General features: G+C 38.9%; 2 protein-coding genes across 4 annotated transcripts in view; both read right to left on the reverse strand.

Annotated features, from left to right (window-relative positions):
• Positions 1-1,293: 1,293 nt before the first annotated feature.
• On the reverse strand, positions 1,294-3,799 carry LOC144478976 (golgin subfamily A member 7). The gene is made up of 3 exons (XM_078197400.1): positions 3,619-3,799; positions 3,109-3,273; positions 1,294-2,899 (listed from the first exon to the last, which is right to left on the reverse strand). The coding sequence occupies exons 1-3, from the start codon at positions 3,625-3,627 to the stop codon at positions 2,609-2,611; spliced, it is 465 nt and encodes a 154-aa protein (XP_078053526.1). The 5' UTR covers positions 3,628-3,799; the 3' UTR covers positions 1,294-2,608.
• Positions 3,800-8,172: 4,373 nt separating this feature from the next.
• LOC144479059 (Y+L amino acid transporter 2) overlaps positions 8,173-13,591 on the reverse strand; it is a 36,872-nt gene continuing 31,453 nt past the window's right edge. For 2 of the 3 annotated variants that reach the window (XM_078197551.1, XM_078197549.1), the window contains exons 10-11: positions 13,467-13,559; positions 13,176-13,249 (exon numbers count right to left, since the gene is read on the reverse strand). In XM_078197551.1, the coding sequence (XP_078053677.1) occupies positions 13,176-13,249; positions 13,467-13,559 (167 nt within the window). Of the gene's footprint in view, positions 11,824-13,175; positions 13,250-13,466; positions 13,560-13,591 lie in introns of those variants that run through there. The other variant, XM_078197550.1, reaches the window with a different exon arrangement.

Here is a 13,591-nt window from a genome sequence, read left to right on the forward strand (position 1 = left end):
ATCTCTTGATTAACGATGCTCGAGGAACGCGAGCGTGCGCGCTGTCCCATTGGAAATCCCCGCTCAGCCTCACTGAACACATAGTGACACCGTGGTGACGTGACCCTTTTATCGTACTGTATAGTAACTCAACCTGCTAAACCTATATGATACGGTACGAAGACGGTAGGGTAATTTGTATGATAGCGTCCCCGTCGACATTGCGATAGTAATCGAGCCCAACGCGACGGGGACGATAGGCGAACCGCGTATGATAAGTGTACGTTAACCGCGTGTACATTGTACAATAGTTGTATGATAGCGTATGATAGTGTCGTAGCGCGCGTTAACAACGTAAGTTGAATGAGGATCGTGTAGTAGACCATGCGAACTTTGTATGATAGTTGTACGATAACGTGTGTGATAGAGTCGCAGCGTACGTTAACAGCGCCGGAGCTGTATGATAATTGTATGTTAGCCACGCGGACGCTGCGTGATAGCGTAACAGTGTATGGTAAAAGTATGATCTCTGTACGATATAATGAATAACTGTAAGATAACAGTGTACGGCAACCGTACGATAATACGTCGATGTATGATAATTGTATAATAATATTCTTGGTGTACGATAATTGTATGATAACAGTACAATAACTATGCCACAGCCTGACGGTGGGTAAACCGAGTAACTGTACATTAGAAATGTGTACGATAACTGAACGCAACGATGGTATAAAAACCGCATGCCATGAACGTGTGAGGATGCATGATGACCGTTGACGTATGACACCACGCGTTTGTATGTGTACGCGCAATCATCGTTTTTCCAAGGGGGACAGGCCTCGCCACGCGAACGCCTCGAGCACTATCAATGTCAAGAATCCAGGCCATGGAAAATTTCATATGCACATCTGTCTCTCTCCCGTTCGTTGATCCCGTCGCAAAGTTTACCTCGGCAGGCTCCGCAGCTCATTGTGACCAAGGACGAGACCGTACATTGTCCGCAGTATAAAATGAATCCTTGCTCCTCATTGTGAAACTGTGCACGGTAGATACGTATACCCCGACACACTCGACACATAAAAAGGCGTATAATGATATATTATATATATAGTTATTCGTGAACGGTCGCCTCGCTCTGGACCGAGCGACAATCATCGACGACAATGAAATCAATATTAGTCGCTTTGAGATCATCCCGCTCCAACAAACCAGTCGAATCATAGAAACGGATACGAGGGAAAACGTCGAGCGACCAGCGTTGACGGACAAGGCGAGGACGGGCCTCGCAAACGATCGTGTCGCTCGCGCGGATGTACCGACGGTTACGTTTGTACAAAAATATAAAATAAAAATGATCGCCACGCATACAGTCATACACAGCATAACGTGCACTCCCAGCACCGCGACGACGGTGCGTACTCGGTACGTACTCGTGTTGTGGTTTGTATCCTTGATCACAATGCTCGCACGATGAATCCGTTTTTAATACAATATAATCTACTAAATAGAATTTCACCTCTTTCATTCGTCTCTTCGTGTTCGTTCGTCCCGTATAGAAATTTCTCTTAGCCAATCCCTGGACCCCCTCCTCAGCGCAGAACACACCTTTTGTGCCAGCAATTTCGATCTCGAATTCTGTTGTACGTTCGTTTCCCGGTTTCAAGGTTTGTCAACCCACGGCAAGAAGTGAATAACTTGACCCGTAACATGCTCGATAATTAAACGCAAGCATTCATGGAAGATAAGATCGCGGAAGAGGAGAAAACTGAAGGTGTCGCCCTTGTGATGCGTGTTCGAAAGTGTCACAAACTCCCAATATGCCGGATAACGTTTCCCGGTATTCGAGAGAGGTGAGAATCAAATTTGAGGCCAGGTCTATTCCATGGGGAACAGTGCGAGGAACTCAAGTTTGGCTCTTGGTGTCGCCTGTTAAATGCAGATGACGGTAAAGTCTTCAAATGAACAGTAAAAAATTGCTTGAACCTTTGTTTGCAAAGAAACAACACGTACGCAATATCATCCGTTGGAGATTATCGAGCGATCTTTCTTGAGACGCGTGATGTTTACCGTATGCACGCGCACGTGTTGTTTTTTTGCCGAATTGTTTCGCTTACACTGGTATATATTACTGTACGCGTACAAAATTGAACTTATACAACGTCATGGTGTCGTGAGCGTTCACGCTGCGACCGAGCATGAACACCGAATGAAATTTACATTCCTTCGAGCAAAAAACATACATGCAATTAAACTCTGTCGTTGTCTGTGGACAAACCTTTTTATTCTCTGAGTATGCCCCCGAGATTCTAGTCCCGAACTCGAAGTCGTAAATGAAATATATTCGTTCTAGTTCCTTATCCCATGTACTATCCGAGAAGGTAAGCGTCATTCGAGGAATTCCAAACAACATTGCATGTATGTTCACAGTAGAGTTTGCTGAAAATATAATTTGTTGATATTCATGGATCGTTGCAGAATTCACATTGCACAATTAAGTCGAAGAAGATCGGAACTCAAAGTGATTATGTCCAGAAACACTCAACGGCTCATATGGGGCTGTAATCCTGGCAAAGTGGCAGAAATGCGCGGATCACATAAAGAACTCCCTGGATCGGCTAATGTGCAGTCACGACGCAGGTCTATCTAGTACTGAGATTTCTATTAGCCTAAGACCACGCAACGTTGGATCTGTTAGTAACAGCCCACGCGGCTTGTATACTCTGTCATTCTGTTCACAAACAAACTTGGCCACCTTACGCAAACACTTTTCGTACTGAGTCTCTGTGCATATGTAAATTAGGTAACCAGTGAGACAAGCCAAGCAGCCTTCACAATACGTGGAACAACTGGCCCGTTCTGCTTCAGCAAAGTAGTTGTTCAACTGTTTGACTGTATACTCGAACGACTGTTTGTCCAACTAAAGTAGAAAACGATATAGGGAAAAAAATCACCTATAAGTTCATTATATATTCACACATTATCTGCTAGAAAAAGAATTAATAGCAAATTCAATTTTGTTAGTAATACCTGTGAAAGTATGTTAAAAACGAAATCTAGCAATTTCAATTCATATAATCCAAACAATTGTCAATTCAATAAAGAAAGGAAATAAGGTAAATTACATACTCTGCTCTCTAACTCCACAGGAAACCGAGTCTGGAACTTGACCATAGTTCCTTCACTGTAGTCACGTTGTATATAAACCTTTTCACAATTTGGAGGTGGTCCCCCACCCCCTTGTCCCCGGCCAGCTGACATATCCTCCAGGGGTGTAAGGGCAACGTGATTGCCCTGAAAATAAGAAATTCGATCATCCTCTGCTCACGTTTCGCCTAGAATAAACAATCTTTTTCATCTATCGTTATCCGTCTCTGTGAGGATAACCACTTTAAGCTACTACAAAAACTAAGTCTTAGAATATCTAACCATAAAACCGCACCCAAATTGGCTCGATTGAATGGCTCCATTGCAAAATCGAAGCACTATCGACGATCGAAAAACAATGCAGTTCAAAAGTTTTCAATTGTAATTCGACGTAGAGCGTTCGAAAACATTCGAGAAAGGAGACTGTTTAGTCGTAAGGTTGACAATGAAAGAAGGGGAGGAAGACAGAGAGAGGAAAGTGTGGACACTTACCAATGACATTTTGAGCTTCGTCTTGACGATTTTATGGAACAAATTTGTTGAGAATAACTTCTACTCGTCAGTTGATCGCAGGGCAAACAGTTAAAAAACAATAATGAGCACGATGACAAACGTTTTTTGCAAAATACGGAGGACTACGATCTGACGGACTGGGGCACGACACCGTCGCCATAAAGCGTGCGCGCGCAATGCGCTATAGTAGTGGACAACGTGACCGACGAAGCAATATTTCCCTAGCATAGTAGGGAATATTTAAATTAGAATTCTATTAATTAAAACATGTATTTAGATTGCACATACCACTGTGAAACATCGGTGAATCATTCAAGTACGGGATTTGTTGAATTTTCGCCAACATCTTGAATTCTTCTAATGTCGTTCACATTGGAAATTTTGCAATTCGCGCCATATTTATCTACCTTCAAATAGCGCCATTTGATATAGTGGCAAAACGTTCGAAACTGATAGACAAATATATCAAATGGTACATTAAATCTGGAATTGCACAGTTACGCCATCTGACGTAACCTAGGATTTATCACCAGTGGATAATTTTAGCGAACAGTTTGAGCGTTTCGCCACTGCGTCCAATGGCGCTTTAGGAAGGTGAATAAAACGGGCGCGAAATTCAAAACGTCTTGAAAAACAATTGACTTACAAGATGGTTTTCCTCGAAGGAGAAATCCATATTCAGCTTTTTTTTACTTATCTTAAATTTTTACTTTCATATAATCTAGCTTTCGTCTTTTATTTTTCGTTGGTTCAGATTCAAATGAAACTTAAAAACTCAGAGTTGCTTCCAATATTAATTTTATTGGATCGAAAATACTTCTGAAACGACAATTTTCCAGTTTTCATTTTCTTATATTTACAGCCCACGATTCGACTTATAGTTTTTAAGAGTTTGCCATTCAATTTTATTATTTATAATCGAACCCCGGTTTCGGGGTTGCTCGTTTAACACTGCATTCATTATCTTATTGCAAGCTGGTTTACTGAAATGCGCGTTTCTCACGGGACGATAAAGGTTACCGCAAGTGGTACACAACGTTTATACAATAGAATATATTGTCACAGTTCGCTTGTCCCTTAGAGCCCCAGCTTCTGTTCTTCCGACTTACTTAGATCCTAAGCTACTGCCTTATGCTCGCCATTTTTCTTCTCAAACGTCGCATACACGTTCGAAAAGAACACATAATTATTCTGAATTATACACGTGACGAAGTGGTTGCAGAATTTTTGCTCGACTTTTATACGATTCCATTCTTTCCTCATTGTTCTTTATGTTGTCTTAACTTTCGGTTTCCATCGTCGTCGAAATTGGAATCCATACTTCTTCTCTTCTAAACAATTTTACACTGTTATATTATTGATATATGTACAATATAAAAATAATACAACATTTTTCGTTAATTTCAAAGTTCACGTAATTCGAGTAAAAACGGTGCAACCACAGGTCAAGGTGATAGAACTATCGTTTGATGGCTCTCCTTTTTGGTAGTCATTATCATGTATAGACTGATATATCGCAAACTCGGAACATAAAGGAGAAAGATCAATACAAACATCCGTTCAGAATTTAGTTTCACGCGTGTTCGTCGATTACTTCGTCTTCCGACTAAATAATTAATAAATGCTTATTGTCACGCGTGTGTCAGAGTGTCCATCGGTCGCTGCTCAATTCCCGTGCGAAAATGTGTGTTGCTCGCCTAAACTAGACACTTTATCTTCCGGAAATTGCATTGTAGTCCTTCAAAAATTACAGACCAACGACTCAGGACCTTTTGAAGAGTAGATCAGCAGCTGTAGCAAATTCCTATTTATAATTAAATAAACTATTCTGAGTAATAAAATCTAATAGTGTCTTCAGAGATTTCCCGGTAGCTAAAGTGCCAACTTATACGAAAGAGCATCTAATTCTACTATCAGTCCTGGCGCGATTTTCTCCCCTAACTTCTTCTTCTTCTTACTCCCTAGCAGCTTAAAACTAAGCAATTGATACAACGATCGATATCTAACGATCATCAATCAAAAACTGATTAAAGAATATTGCATTCTTCTCGGGACAATTATAAAAATTTATTGGAAAGCGATTGAACATTTAAAAAGAGAATGCGCGGATGAAAAATACCGTCGACGTCAATCACGTGACCTTCGGGAAAGTAATGGCAAGAATAGAATAAAAAAAATAATGATTTCTTTCAACCATGGTACATGATGATATTTCTTTTACATGTTTAATTAACTATAAAATGGTTAATACATTTATAAATCTGTCTCCGGGCCCTTCATAGGTCAGCGCGTTACTAAAGAAAATGTAATGGACCAATGAAAGGTCGGCCACGTGATAATCTACGTCGACAGTGTTCATTTTTAGAAGAATATAAATCAATTCTTTTATAAATGACTATTATGTAAATATAATAAAATACTGAATTACAGAGGATCAGTTTAATGCCGATAGACACCCTGATGTATGTCTGATGGGAATTCATGGTAGTCGAAATGTATCTCGTAAAAAGTACAGAACGATATGCCGGAAACGTTTGCAACCGATAGCTTCGGTGATGCATCTACATTTCAACATATAGATTGCGCTGAATTTAAAAAGGATTCGATGATCTTTATTATCCAGATACGTTTCTGAAATACCGACTTCGGAAGAAGATCGTCAAAGATCATTAAAGTAGTGCTTCTGATGAATCGCCGAGGCTAACTCGAAGCATTAAGCCATTCGCGTCGTTTAGTACCAGATACAGAAACGCGACGACACGTATCTAACATTTAACCGCGATAAGGAAAAATTCAACGCGTCAAGGTCGACCCCCGCTATCATAAATCATCCTCATTTTAGACCACGTGGATAATACTAAATCTATCTCACCAAATCCTTGAAATGGACAATAGAAGGATACTCGATATATTTACAATGATCGTTTGAAGAAATTAATACAGGCCCAAATTGGTATTGTCAGAGAGGAGGGCGACCTTGACGAACCTAACTGCCTCGATCTCAACGGCGCTCGGGTCTCAGAAACACCCTATAAAAAATAGTTGGTCCGAAAGAAGTTTCACTACCGATATGCTGCACTTCTGCATCTTTTTGCAATAATTTTTTTCAACTTTTAGATAGAGTTTCGCTAACGTTCGATATTTTCGGTGGGTTTCTAACAATCCGTTCACGCGAACGTGACATTTCCCATTCCGAGCTAAGTCCAGATACTGTTCCGATAAATCATTCCACAATTGAAGAACAAAATCTGGACCCAGGCGCACAGTAACAATCCCCTTTCGTGCTTCGTATCCGTGACAAGGATAATTATATTTTCTTTTTTCGAAGAATTGTTCTGACATGTCGTCAGTCGTTTTCGGAAATCGACGACTTCTGAAAATCAACGCTTATGTGAACAAATTTACGATTATGGTGAAGCTGTCGATGAAGGGAAAACTTAAGTCTTGAATCGCGAGGTTCAACTAAGCGACTTGTACAATCAGACAGGACAATCTTACGAGCTGTGTGATATTATAGACCGTCTACAGATCGTTAGTAGACTACGGTTTTCATGCTTTTATAATAATAAAAAAAATAAGTAAACGCAAAACAGTGAAGTATTGTAGGGTTTTTTCCTAGTTTGAATGGTCGAATGGTCGAGAGTGCGAGTCGTAAAATACAGAATGAATGACACAGATATTTACAAAGGGTTCGGATGGCTTCGAGAGATCGGAGATCATTGTTTAGGTTCCCCAAAGTCCTGCGTGACCGAAAAATACAGTGTGAGCGAGTGAAAGGGAAATAAAGAAAGAGAGAGAATGGGTAAGAATGAGACAGAGCGTAAAAGAGCGTATACTAGAGAAAGAGAATGGTGAGATAATGAGAGAAAAGACTGTAAGGATGGAAGGACCGACGGAAAAGATCGAGGCATTCGTGAGAGAACCGTCGCCCTAAAAAGTTGTGCATTGTCGTAGTAGTTAGTCGTGGATATAGTTGTTGCGTTGTCGTTGTTAACTATAGTCGTTATTGTTGTTATTGCGTTGTCGTTGTTGCTTAAGTCGTAGGAAGTGGCTGTATTACTAATAAACTATTACTGTCATTGTTATTCAACGTTACTGTTGTCATCAAACAATAATACCTACAGTATTTAAAAAATTTGTTACATCATATTCATCTCATGCAAACAAATTTTATCTTCCATAAAATAATACGTGGATCTCTCAAAGCTGAGAAAGCAAGCTGAGTAAATTCCTTGAAATCCCTCTCGCTACAATGGAATCTTCGAAAAGTTGTAAGCATCCTTTCCCTTAACAGTAAAATCAGTTCACCCTACAGGCACTAATTTATCTGTTAATCGTCAATGACAAATTAATTCGATCTTTGCCCAACACTGTTACTCAAAAAATGTTAATTGCAATCAGGCGATTATGGTATTCTCTGACAGAGGGATGGTATATTATGCTTGTCAAACTAGGAACTTTATCCAGACGGATAATTAAGAAACTGATCGTTAAAAATATTCATCGCCAATGAGGAAGGTGTACAAGCTAAAAAATCTTAAATGTTCGTTTAATCTAGAATGAATGATACACGTGCTGTTTCAGAAACGCTTGTAAATGTATACAAAATAAAAGCTGTATCATCTCCGTGGTTACCCTAAATAATACGTTTCAGTAGTACAATTATAATTTCGATAATTAGGTGACACTGTCAGTTTAAGGATCGAACAAAATATACGTGGGATACAATTCAAATGCAAAATCTACTGAGAATAATCTGCTCTGTAAAATATAAAAATAGCGCCGTTACATATCGTTTGAAATTCGCGTCATTTCTATCCACTTTCAAATTGTACCAATACCCGTAATAGAAAAACGCCTAAATTGTTAAACAAATAATCGATCGTAAACATTTTTCGGAACCAGTAAATGGCGGAACTATGCATTTTCTAGCGTTATTTTATTCTGTTGGTAAATTTGTCTACTAGTTTCAGCGTTTCGTCACTACACGTTTGCACTGTTCGGAGGTGTATAAAAATGACACGAAGTTCAAAGCTTTCGGTTCAATTGATGGTAAGTAAAAGCATTTAAGACCGTAACGAAAAATGAACTCGTAAATAAACTTTCTTTTGAGATAAATGCAGGGCAAACTTCTGAATATTAATTTACAGTCAGAGTATTCTTTGATCGGTAAATTTTCTTGATAAAAGAGACTCAAATGTAGTGAATTTCGATTATCCGACTTTTTCTTTACGATTACTTCCAGTTAACTTAATTTTTGTTGAAATTCTTTAGCTTTTTCTAAAAGTTAATTATTGATCCGTATTAGCCGAGGAACAGAGCTGTGGTCACGGTTGGCTCAAACAGTGTCGAATTATCGAATATTCCGGATAATCGAGTATTTCAAACAATCAATAACTCTACTGCATTATACTAAATTGCTCGTATTCGTTAAAGGAATCAAGACTGCATGCTGATGAAAGACTGAAGTACTCAATGCAGGAATATCGACTCCATCCTATCAACAAAGGGTGAAATTTCAAGGAAGATCCTTCGACGCTTGTGAACGAAGGAGTGAAAACTATACAACGAATTACAATGAGCGTCTGCCGAAATCATGCACTGCATATAAAAATGTGTTTTTGTACGTGCTGTGCGATTCCTGTCGGCGATTCACTGAACAAAGAACGTCTCACCGGAAATACATACATTATACATACAGTTTGTACAAAAATCAACGCAATTGATAAATAAGAAACGGAACAAATGAAAAAAGAACGAGCCACGCGAATCTGATAAACTGGCTTAAAACCTGTCTACCACGGATATCTATGCTTAAAAAAGTATAAAAAATCTAAATCCTCGAACGACACGCCGTAGTATGCTGGCGAGACTATTCTTTCTCACTCTCTTTCTCTCCCTCTCTCTCTCTCTCTTTCATTCAATTATTATAGCAAATGCAGCAATTGTGCACGCTCGTAAGTTTGTCTGTAATTCATCGATGCACCGAGAGAATCTCTCGTGTTCCGTAATTAATTAATTAATACACGTGTACGTTAAACCTAAACGCATCCTGAATAACCAGAATCACTTGAATGGTTGTACGTTCATAATTCGCTGTTCGCGGCTAACGAAATTTGAACCAGCAATTTCTTGTTTTAATGGAAAAGTTGCTCGTCGGACGCGGTACAGTAGCTTGCATGTTGAGGTGTGCCACGTTTGTTCGTATTAAACATAATCATGGTAATTTATTGGCGACTTTCTCACTTTAATTTCGTATAAAAGTGTTTAAACTGGACTTTAAACTAAAACAATGCCGAAGAAAAATAAATAGTCTTTTTATAAATAATATTCGAACAAGATACATTGTCTCTGTAACTTCATTATGTGGAATATAATCTGAACAAACAATGTACATATGACACGAGGATGTACACATGATAGCAAAGACTCCAATGTGCAACTACGACTTCATGTCCGTCTCAAAAAAAGTCCGTCATTTTTTTCTCTAGCATAAAATTCTGAATGATTAAATAAAACCGATGAAAATAATTGCCTAAAAGCTCTATCAAGTTCTAGCATATCTCAGAATCTTTGAGACCACTTACCACCTCGTACATATGTACACCAGCACACCATCAACAGTGGCAGTAAATGCAAATACAATATTGTCATTATCATTATTATTATTATTATGCGACTTCGACAATAAATGTCAGCGCGTAACGATAGCGTTCGTATCCTCCGTTTCTCGGTCTTTTAATTACCAAATACATCGAAATCAAGGATCGCAAATCGTAGGATATTTAGGTGTTCCAAGATGGCGGAAGGTTAGACAAACGCAATAAATTATCAATTACGATATCCTTAAAAAGATCGAACTATTAACCACGGACTGAACTATGAGCTAACGCTTAATAGAAATAAGGAGAGACAAAAATAATGGAAATGTGTAATGCAGGATGAAGGAAAACAACACCGTCGGGAATGTCCGCCATATTGCGATGGGTGGGAAATAGTTTTATCCAACGGAGGAGAATAATACGAGTCCTGTCGTAACATGTTTCCGTTTTCTTAATTTTTCTACACGATTTTCCTCGTTTTGCGGAGGAAAATCCTGTTTATGGTCAATGGTGACAGCAATATTATACCTCCAGTGGAATCATTTTGGTCATATGTCACCGCGGATATCTTGGAGCTTGTTCAACATCACATCCAGGGGACGATATCCGGAGAAAACGAGACTTGGTGACACATACACACACATCTATATACGCGTTGAGCAACTTTGGAGGCGGTCTTAGAGGACGTCCTGATTCAAAATGGCTGCTTCTCGTCAAGACGTCCTTAATTTGCTCGGAGAACGAGTTTCCAAATTATATAATCATACGATGCGATGAGAACTGAGTCTGGGCTACTCCAGACTAATAAATAAAATTGAATTCGAGACAGTGCGTTCGATCTGTCTGATCGACAAGTCCCAGAAGACTTAATTATTCTACACGAAACTAGCCTTAGTCTAAGCATTTCCGTACTCAATTGTCACATAGAATACGCATTACCTAATTGTCTTACTAATAAGAAACAATATTCGTATACTACAGATAATAAATGATTATGTATACGCTTAATTGTACAGTGAATTTATTGTTCACTGTTGTATGAACTGTTTGGACTTGTCGATTAAAGAGCTCGACTAATTTTAATTAAAATTCAGAGTGCAATGTAGGCCCAGCCTATTCTGCATGTTGCAACTCAGTCTATTGTAGCTATGAAGAAAATGAATTTGAACTTTCCTCGAGTGGACTTATATCTCATTTTGATCGATTATGCTGCGCGTTATTTAACGCGTATTGATTCAAAATAATTCCAACCTTATCTTTAAGTAGTAAAATTGATATTAATCAAGCTGCTGCATTTTGGATAGTCCACTTAAGGATACACTTGAACCTCATGTTCGAATATTAAAAAATGACAATGTTTAGGCCCAGCCTAAAATGATATCGGCGAATCTAGTTGAATAAATATTTTCGCGCAACCGTTCTCCGAGCGTCCTCAAAATTCCTCTCATCCATTTCCCGTTCTCTTCGGACCAGAAGTTACCCCCGGGGTGGCTGAAGACACGTACTGATTGCGGTTAAACCTGAGCGGGTTTCGCCTTGCCGACGACCAGCATTATCTTCTGCAGGAACTTCGTGACGCTTACTGCAATAAAACAACACCGAACCATTATATTTCTTCCCTACAGCAAAATTATTTTAATCTGTTTTTTGTAAAAGAAATTTCCCTTCCATTTTCAAAAAAACAGACCACGTTATTTTCAAGTTTTACATGCAGTCGTCACACTGAATACAAAATAAAAATTTGAATAAGTAAAAATTAAGTTTCATTTTTGACTAGTACCAAGATTTATCACTTAAATACTGCTTTCAAAATAACTTTCCGATAAATAAGTATCAAAACGTATTCTATTTCTTCGCAGTATGTACTATTATTTCAATGAAAAGTTTAACTGCGGCGCCTTCCAGCTGACAAAAACATATTTGTTTGTAAATGTCTACTTAAAGTAACGGGTTTCTGCAATTTCGGTAATTAAGATCTTAACGAGGATCACATAGAAATATTTCATGAAAATTGTCAACAGGTGACGACCGCACGAAAGTAGACAGACGGGGAGAGCGAGAGGAGCGCGATTAGACTTCCTTGCAGAATGAGTTCCACAACCATTAGATACGTTTGTTAGTCTTTACTGGTGCACCGTGTGTTCAAGTTAGTGTGCGTGACGCTTGTTCTGTGGGTGCAGCATGCAAACTTAATCGTTGAGAAGACGCTGGGAGGACTCAGACGGCGGATAAGAAATGATATTGGTTATAGCGAGAACGCGCGATGAAATCAGGGATTGCTCAGACTCGTAAAAATTAATTGCTGCGATTTCAAGTCAGGTTTAGGAAAATAAAATATGGTTACTTGTTCCGACGACTGATAAGTGGTTCAAAGTGTCAACGAAGAGGGCAAGTGAAATGCAGTGTTATGCTATGTCTGCTTTTTCTAGAATACTCGAGATGATTGATGGCGGACTGCGGATCTTTATGCAAATTCACATTATCGAATCTTTCTAAAAATTGGACAAAATAGTACGACAGCATTATTAATCCTTTGTACCGTGATTAAATCATTCCTCAAATGCGATTGTATGAATAAGGATACTGAATTTTATATGCATAAAAAGGTTGCATAAAATGGAAATACAGTAAGTCAGAAAAGCTATTTCGGTTTTGGAATTCAAATGTTTGCGAGTGCAAAGGACTAATTTCGTTTTAATTTCACAAATTTGCAGATCTAAATGAACGCATAAAGACGCGAAGTCGACCGGCGATTACGTGTCATGCAATGAGTGACAGAACGAATCAAAGTGACGAAAGGTCGCGATCGAGGAAATAATCATATCGCGAGGGTAGCATGCACGGTGATCGAAAAAGCGGCAAGCTCTTCCGCGATCGTCGAATGATCAAGAAATCAAAGCTAAGCATGCGTGGCATGACAAGAGTAAAATTATGTTAGAGTGTATTCTGAACCTTAGTCTTTGGTCCGACGACTACCATCAGCTTCTGCAAGGTTTTGGTAACGGTGCCTGCGGGAACAAATCGGTTAAACAGAAACTAAACGAACCAATCAATCAATAAATATTCTTCTTCGTCTGAATCGGCTGACACCATCCAGGAAGAAGCGTAAACAAAGTGACCGGAAAAAACTAACTCAATCAACGATTTAACGAAGTAACAGAAGTGTAAAATCTTTAACCGGATCTTTCTTCAGGATTATCTCGATTAAGTCGGTTTCGTACTTACCGACTCCTTTCTGGAAGAACTTCGGTTTGTTTTTCCATGAGACGAACACAAAGTACACTGGCACGGATGAGAAGATCATCAGGCAACCGTATCCTAAAAAAATCATTTCAAGCGTTTCATTTTGT

Source organism: Augochlora pura, chromosome 3 (assembly GCF_028453695.1).
Source record: "Augochlora pura isolate Apur16 chromosome 3, APUR_v2.2.1, whole genome shotgun sequence".
In the NCBI taxonomy this organism is placed as follows: Eukaryota; Metazoa; Arthropoda; class Insecta; order Hymenoptera; family Halictidae; genus Augochlora; species Augochlora pura.